General features: G+C 39.9%; 1 protein-coding gene across 2 annotated transcripts; it reads right to left on the reverse strand.

Annotated features, from left to right (window-relative positions):
* Window positions 1-1,995: 1,995 nt before the first annotated feature.
* Window positions 1,996-4,040, reverse strand: LOC117617533 (putative disease resistance protein At3g14460). Of its 2 annotated transcripts, none has more exons than XM_034346950.1 (2): window positions 2,580-4,040; window positions 1,996-2,165 (listed from the first exon to the last, which is right to left on the reverse strand). In XM_034346950.1, the coding sequence occupies exon 1, from the start codon at window positions 4,034-4,036 to the stop codon at window positions 2,660-2,662; it is 1,377 nt and encodes a 458-aa protein (XP_034202841.1). In that variant the 5' UTR covers window positions 4,037-4,040; the 3' UTR covers window positions 1,996-2,165; window positions 2,580-2,659. The 2 variants fall into 2 exon arrangements, with proteins under 2 accessions (XP_034202841.1, XP_034202842.1); XM_034346951.1 differs by having other exon boundaries at window positions 1,996-2,175.
* Between the last annotated feature and the right edge of the window lie 3,971 nt (window positions 4,041-8,011).

Consider the following 8,011-nt stretch of genomic DNA (forward strand, 5'->3'; position numbering starts at 1 on the left):
AGGTATAATTAGTAATAGAAGATAAATGCTATGATATTTTTGGCAACTGCAAAAGTTGATGGGATGCAAAATTGCTGGCAGACACCTTTCCATAAAGACTTGGTTATTCTCTGATATGTAACAAATATGTAACTCGGTTTATTTGGACACTGAATTTGAGCAATCAAACATGTATTTGGGTTTTTATAACAGAGAAAGAGTATGTATTTTTGTTTTTGGATTCAATTAGAAGAAAACCAGTTAAGCCAGTTACTATTTTGAAGTACATACCTGAGTTTGATTTGAGAGTTGAGAGTGAAACATTGGATATTAGGAGTAGGGGTGGGCACGGTTCAGTTTGGACGGGTTTTTGCCTCAAATTAGAACCGATCCAGTACTATTCATGTGGTTTGGTTCGGTTCGGTTTTAATTAAAAAAATTCAAAAACTGTCCGGTTCGGTTTGAATCGGTTTCGGTCCGGTTCCGGTTCGGTTTTGAACCGGATTATAAAAATTATTTTTTTAAATTGTTTTGTAATACAATTCTCAACTGAAATATTATTTTTTTACTTGAAAATTAACAAATTATTCAATTTCATATAAAAAATAAATATTAAAGTGAGAAAAGAGAGATATTTTGACATTGAACTTGGATAAATATTAGGTTTTTTTTAGTGAAATTAAAAATATAGCATTAATATAATTATATATTGAAATTATATATTTTTTTAGTTTTACCTGTTCGGTTCGGCCCAGTTCGATTTTTGAAGATATGGAACCGGATCCGAAACCGGTCCATACCGGTCCGGTTCGGTTTTTGACCGATTTTTGACTTTTTGGTCAACTCGGTTTTTTTCCGGTTTGATTCGGTGTGGTTCGGCTCGGATTTCCGGTTTGTCGGTTTGAGTGCCCACCCCTAATTAGGAGAGAGAGAGAGAGAGAGAGAGAGAGAGAGAGAGAGAGATGGCAGTGGGCCCCAGTTTGGAAGCTGAGCCCACAAAGTTGACAAAGTAGAGTTCTGGGTTTTCAAAAAAAACTTGGATCATTTATCTGGATGCAAGGAATTTGAGATATGTTAGCCCAGTCTTTTCCCAACTTATTCTCATACCTTTTCTCCAGACCAGAACATTTGTAGATCTGCCGTAAAGAAAGAGATGGCGGCAAACCCTCTTTTGGCATGAATTGGAGATTGTCACACCAACTAATATATAGCCTTTGAAGAGAAGTGAGGTGTCCCTTTCCGTCCCATGATTTCAGACTTGTAATTTCGTTGATGCGGTGAGTTGGAAGAGTGGTAGGGAGCGGCTTTTGCTTGAGCAACGTCTCCAAGATATTGTCACTTCCCCTGCCACCAATTGTAAAGTTTTCAGAACTACAAGAGCTAAACATATCCAATTCCTAGATGTTGGAATAAAATAAATTTGGCACCAGGAAATATGTCGACTATTTAGAAATTAATCTGCAAGTTTAATTGTGAGAGATATCAAAGTTCTCTTGTGATCAGAACTACAAGAGCAAAGCATATCTACACAAGCTTCAAGCTGGTAACAGAATGAGGAAGACGAGAAAGCCACCTATGCCAATGGGGAAGGAAGCAAGGATGCAAGTTTTTGCCATGATACCTATGTCAAAAGTAGGCTTCTGCAGTTGAAAATAACCAATAAGCACCGATGAAAACTGTTTTGTTTTCTTTCTCATTAGGAACATGCTTTCATTAGGGAAAGAAAAAAGAAAACATTACAAAACAGGGCACAAGTTATCTACTGGATAAACAAAGACTACTCAACTAAAACCGCAAACCAGTGATTAAACATCCTAACATTACATGAATGAATTTAAAAAACAGCAGCACTCCAATCACAACGTGAATGAAATCTAAAAACAGAGAAAAGGATATAGATAACTTGATCAAACAATTTAAGCTCACAGGTTATCTATAGGCATCAAATACAATTTAAACTAGCTCAAATGAGACTCAACTTAAGTTTATGAGAAAGTACCTAAAAATGTTGTACATTCGATGCCTGTATGCAGAAATGCGTCAAACTTATATATTCCAGGCGAGCCTCTCTGTTTCTCCACGTTGTAACAATTGTAAGGCTATATACAACGGCAAACCCCTCGTCTGGAAATGGCACGCAAAGAAACCTTGCAAATGAAAAGCTCTCCACGAGAAGGTATGCTGTCCTGCAAAAGACTGCTAATTATTCAACATTTGAGACTTGACAACACCAATAGAAATATAGTAAATAGAACGAGATTTTTATTGAGAAAAATAATAATAGAAATCAGATTGAGAGTTTTTGTTGAGCACAAATTGTTTTTTCTGGAAAATGATTTTAATCGGAAAATAACAAGAGACCAGTAAACAGCAGTGCCAAATGTAATTGACAAAAATCTCTGATATGTAAATAAGATAATACAATGAACTTGGGCTTGGGGGCCTAAAAATAGTAACAAAAATGTATCTCGGTTTATTTGGGGACATGAATTTGGGGAATCCAATATGTATTTGGGTTTTTATCTGAAAAATAATATGTATTTTGGTATTTGGATTCATTTGGAAGAAAACCAGTTAAGCCAGTTATTTGAAGCACATACCTGAGTTTGATTTGAGAGTTGAGAGTGAAACATCGGATGCAAGGAAAGTGTGTCAGAGAGAGAGAGAGAGAGAGCTCATATCATATGATCACTTCTTTGCCTATCTTGATGCATGGAATGTGAGATATGTCGGCCCAAGCTTTTTCTGTCTTCTTCTTATACCTTTTTTCCAGGGCAGAACAATTAGAGATGCTCAGAAACGAAAGAGAAGTGAGGTGTTTAAGTCCCTTTGCGTCCAAAGATTTCAGACTTGAAAGTCGACTGATCTTGAGGCGATGAAGAGTGGTAGGGAGCAAATGTTGCTTGAGCAACGTCTCCAAGATTTCGTCACTTCCCCTGCCACCAATTTCAAATTCTTCAAGGGAGACAAGTCCTCGCAAACCCCAGTACTCTGCCACTGATGAAGCCCTCAGTCTCTCACAATTCTCAATGCAAAAATGTCGGAGGTTGTGAGGCAAACCCCCATCTTCTGCAATTGACTCCAGATTTGGAAGATCCCTTATTTTCAAAGATCGAAGGCGTGTGAGGGTGTGAATGCGTTCAGGTAATGACTTCAACTTCTTGCAATTGATGAATTCCAATTCAGTCAGGTTGGGAGCGGGCAATCCTCCCCGGGGAAAACAAACCAGATTTGGACAGTGTGCGATTCTGAAAAGACTGAGATTCTCATCAACTCCTTCTTCAATCAAGGAAAGGGATTCCAGATTCTTACAATCCCAAAGGAAAAGCGACGTCAATTTGGGAACAATGCCCAACGGGAAGGACCTCATTGAATCACAGCTATGGGATATCGCCAAATGCCCGAGCGATGTTAATTTGGCCAACATCTCATGAGGTAATTCTAGTCTCCTACAAAAGGTTATCACAAGTAATGTCAACGTAGTGGGTAGCCCATCTTCAGGGAACGACGACAGGGTTGGACACTTACATAGTCTCAAACTTTGAAGACGATTGATGTTGGGCAAGCACTGTATGTCATTTAAACTCACAATCTCAAGTTTGGACAGGAGCTTTGTCTCTAGTAATGATAACACACCGTCAAATAATCCTTCTCCTATTCTCAATTCTTCAAGAGATTTGTATTTCATGTTAACACTAGTAGCCCTTTGATCATGCAAAACTCCACACTCATCCAAGATAAGCTTCTTCAAGCAAGGGAGATCACAAGGCAAATTTCCTCTCAGCTTCGGACAATCCTGTAGTATGAGCTCCTGGAGACGCAGAAAGTCTACACCTCCACTTCCACTTGGTACCCATTCCTCCCACTCTGTCATCCAATAAAACCTCAGCTTCTCCATTGATTTAAATGGCTGAATTACAGAAGATCCAGTGCTGCCATAAAACTCAACACCAATCGTCTTAACAAATTTCATTTGGCTTATACAAAGCTCTTTGAGGTTAGGTAGCCGCCCAACTGGTGGCAGCGACGAACAATTACTACAATCACTAATACACATGACTTGTATGTTGGACAAGGACGAGCTGCCAAGCCAATTCGGGAAATCTTTTCCACCATACCCACTGATGGTTAGTTTCTCCAGATTCACACAAGGCTGGAGCTTCTCAAGTACATCTTTCTCCTTTTGGGAATCATCCGCATCCTCATCACCCCATTTCAACCCCAACTCTTTGAGATCTTTCTTATCCTTCAAATTTGCTTGCAAGGCATCCCTAGCATCAACTACATTTCGTAGTTGCAAAATTGAAAGTTTTCCTCCAAGATGTGGAAGCTCCCCCAATTCTCCAATAGTCGACCCAGTTGCTAAAATATGAAAACTATGAGAGAATATTTATTTGTGCGAATTTTTTGTGTATTCTTCTCTTTGTAGGAAGTCATATTTATAATACAACGAAACCTGAATGGGCAAGTAAATAATAAATTCCTAAATCTATTTGCAGTAGGAAATCAGAAATTAAAGTAAATCAATTACAATTATAATAGGAATTCTTGGTGTGTAAGGAAAGTAAGTCAATATCCACAAGTCACGCCAACACTCCCCCTCACGTTGGTGCATAGATGTCGCCAATGCCCAACTGATCTAGTGAATTGTGGAATGCTTTATTGGAAATCGCCTTTGTCAAAATATCCGCCAATTGATCCTCGGATTTCACAAAAGGAAACTGAAACACTTTAGCCTCAAGCTTTTGTTTGATGAAGTGTCGATCCACCTCAACATGTTTAGTACGATCATGCTGAACCGGATTCTATGCAATGGCTATAGCAGCCTTGTTGTCACAAAAGAGATTCATTGTGGATGTAGGTTTATACCCAAGTTCAGTAAGCAACTTTCTTAACCAAAGAAGTTCACAAATCCCTTTAGTCATGCCTCTGAACTCGGCTTCTGCACTGGATAAAGCTATTACATTCTGTTTCTTGCTTCTCCATGTCACCAAATTACCTCCCACGAATGTGAAGTAACCCGATGTGGATTTTTTATCTGTTACATTACCTGCCCAATCTGCATCTGAATAACCATCAATATTTAGATGACCATGCTTTGAGAACATAAGTCCTTTTCCAGGTGCAGACTTCAAATATCTAAGTATCCGAAAAACTGCATTCATATGTTCTTCACTTGGAAAGTGCATAAATTGACTGACAACGCTCACCGCATAAGTAATGTCTGGTCGAGTATGTGACAAATAGATCAATCTTCCCACTAACCTTTGGTATCTTTCTTTGTTAGATGGAACTTGATCCGGATATTCTCCAAGATGATGATTCTGAACAATAGGAGTGTCCGCAGGTTTACAATCTAGCATTCCTGTGTCTGTCAACAAGTCTAAGACATATTTCCTTTGAGAGAGAAATATGCCTTGCTGCGATCGAGCCACCTCAATTCCCAAGAAATACTTGAGTCCACCTAGATCCTTCATCTCAAACTCCGTAGCCAGATAGTCTTGTAGCTGTGATATTTCCTGTTTATCATTCCCAGTAATAATCATATCATCAACATAGATTATTAATGCTGTTACCTTCCCTTTTCGATGTTTCAAGAACAGAGTATGATCTGAGTTGCACTGTTTGAAACCATTGTTCTTCATTGCCATGGTGAACCGTCCAAACCATGCACGTGGTGATTGTTTCAATCCATACAATGCTTTTCGTAACCTGCAAACTGTTCCAGTCTGAGTAGTATTATATCCAGGAGGAATGTCCATGTACACCTCCTCCGTGAGTTCGCCATGTAGAAAAGCATTCTTTACATCAAACTGGTGTAGTGGCCAATCCAAATTAGCTGCAAGGGACAATAAGACTCTGACGGTGTTTAACTTTGCAACTGGAGCAAAGGTTTCTTCATAGTCTATACCATAGGTCTGTGTGTACCCTTTTGCCACAAGTCTTGCCTTGTATCGCTCGATAGATCCATCTGCATTGTGTTTTATAGTAAACACCCATCTACATCCGATAGTCTTTTTTTCTCGGGGTATAGTCTCCAATGTCCAAGTCTGATTTTTCTCAAGGGCTTTCATCTCCTCTTTTATAGCTTGGACCCACTTAGGATCTTTCAATGCTTCAGAGACCTTGGTTGGAATATGGATAGCAGACAACTGATGCACAAAAGCCTTGAGTGGTTCAGACAGCTTCTCAGTGGATACATGATTTGCAATTGGATACTTGGATGTCTTGCCAATATCAGGTGAATAACGGTTTGGTGGCTTCCCACGATTTTGCCTGAAAGGTAATTGATATCCAATAGTTTTATCATCTAAATGCACAAGTCTAGTAGGAGTAGTTACCTCAAGGATATTCTCAGGAGATTGGTCTGTTGGTACTGTTGAGTTAGAGGGGGGTCTTCATCTTGTTGTTCTGTATTGTCTGTAGGTGTGAGACTCGGATCAGAAATATCTTCGCATGGATCAGGTGGGTCAGGCAATTGATCGCTATGAATGGGCGATTGGTCGCTTTTCGACAGAGAGTAATCTCGTGCTCCAGACTCGGAATGATCAATCATTTCTGTACAAAGGAGAATTTCTTTATTTTCCAAGTTGCTCCAATTCTGCTCTTCACTTCGTATCTCCCCCTGAAGTGTAGAATTGGATGATGGGTCATGGAAGAACAGCTCAGATTCCAAAAAGGTCACATCCAAAGTGACATAGGTTCGTTGGGTAGGAGGGTGATAACAGCGGTAGCCTTTCTGATGAGTGGCATAACCCACAAAAACACAACGAAGCGCACATGGATCAAGTTTGCTACGTTGATTTTTGTGGAGATGAACGAAAGCCACACATCCAAAGATTCGGGGTGTGAGTACCAAAACAGAAGGCAGAGGTCTGTGTTGTGCAAGCACCTGTAAGGGAGTTTTAAAGGTCAGTACACCAGAAGGCATGCGGTTGATCAGATGAACTGCGGTGACAATAGCATCATCCCAGTGATGGCGAGGAACATGAGCGCCAATCAGAAGTGCTCGGGCGGTTTCAAGAAGATGTCGATTCTTTCGTTCAGCAACACCATTTTGTTGTGGTGTCTGAGGACAAGTCGTCTCATGGATAATTCCATGTTGTTGGAAGTAAGTCTGAAAGTTATGATTGACAAATTCTCCACCATTGTCTGAGCGAAGAATCTGGATTTGAGCATTAAACTGAGTTTTCATCTGTTTGTGGAAGGACTGAAAACAGGAAAACACTTCGTTTTTATTCTTCAACAAATAAAGCCATGTCATCCGTGTACAATCATCGATGAATGTGACAAACCATCGAACACCAGAAGGAGCAGTGATAGGAGAAGGTCCCCAGACATCAGAGTGAATTAACGTAAATGGAGTAGTACACTTGTTCGTACTCAACGGGTAGGGCACACGGTGACTCTTGGCCAAAATACAAGTATCACATGTGAAGTCAGAGTCCTTGAAACCTGAGAATAAATCTGGTATAAGATGCTTCATATAACTAAAAGACGGATGTCCCAATCGACGGTGCCACAACCAGATTTGCTTTTGTTTGCTATCAAAGGGATGTGTCACGCTGTTAGCCATGCCGGGACTGAAGTCATCGACATAATATAGCCCCCCTCTCTTAGTACCATGACCAAGAATCTCCTTAGTGTGAATATCCTGAAGCAAACAAAAACTCGGGTAAATGAGTACACAACAATTCAATTGTTCAGTAAGCTGACTAACTGACAACAATTTAGTGGATAAAGATGGAACAAGTAAAGTATTAGACAGTGTGAGAGAGGATGAGAGTGCAACAGTGTCAGCCCCTGCCACAGGATAAGCAACACCATTGGCATTTGCAATACGTCGAGGTTGTGTAGTATTCAGAAAATCATCAGGATCAAACGTCATATGATCAATTGCACCGAAATCAATTATCCAGCTCCTGGAATCAATCTTATCGAAAGTATGGAATCCATAACCAGTACCATTACTGGTCATATTGCATTGTCCTCGATCTGTAAGAGTAGCCCACCAATTGGGGTAGCCATGCGA

Source organism: Prunus dulcis, chromosome 2 (assembly GCF_902201215.1).
Source record: "Prunus dulcis chromosome 2, ALMONDv2, whole genome shotgun sequence".
Lineage (NCBI taxonomy): Eukaryota > Viridiplantae > Streptophyta > Magnoliopsida > Rosales > Rosaceae > Prunus > Prunus dulcis.

Bases quoted from the DNA above. Each gene is read 5' to 3' on its own strand.
- LOC117617533 (XM_034346950.1), bottom strand. From the start codon at position 4,036: ATGTGTATTAGTGATTGTAGTAATTGTTCGTCGCTGCCACCAGTTGGG.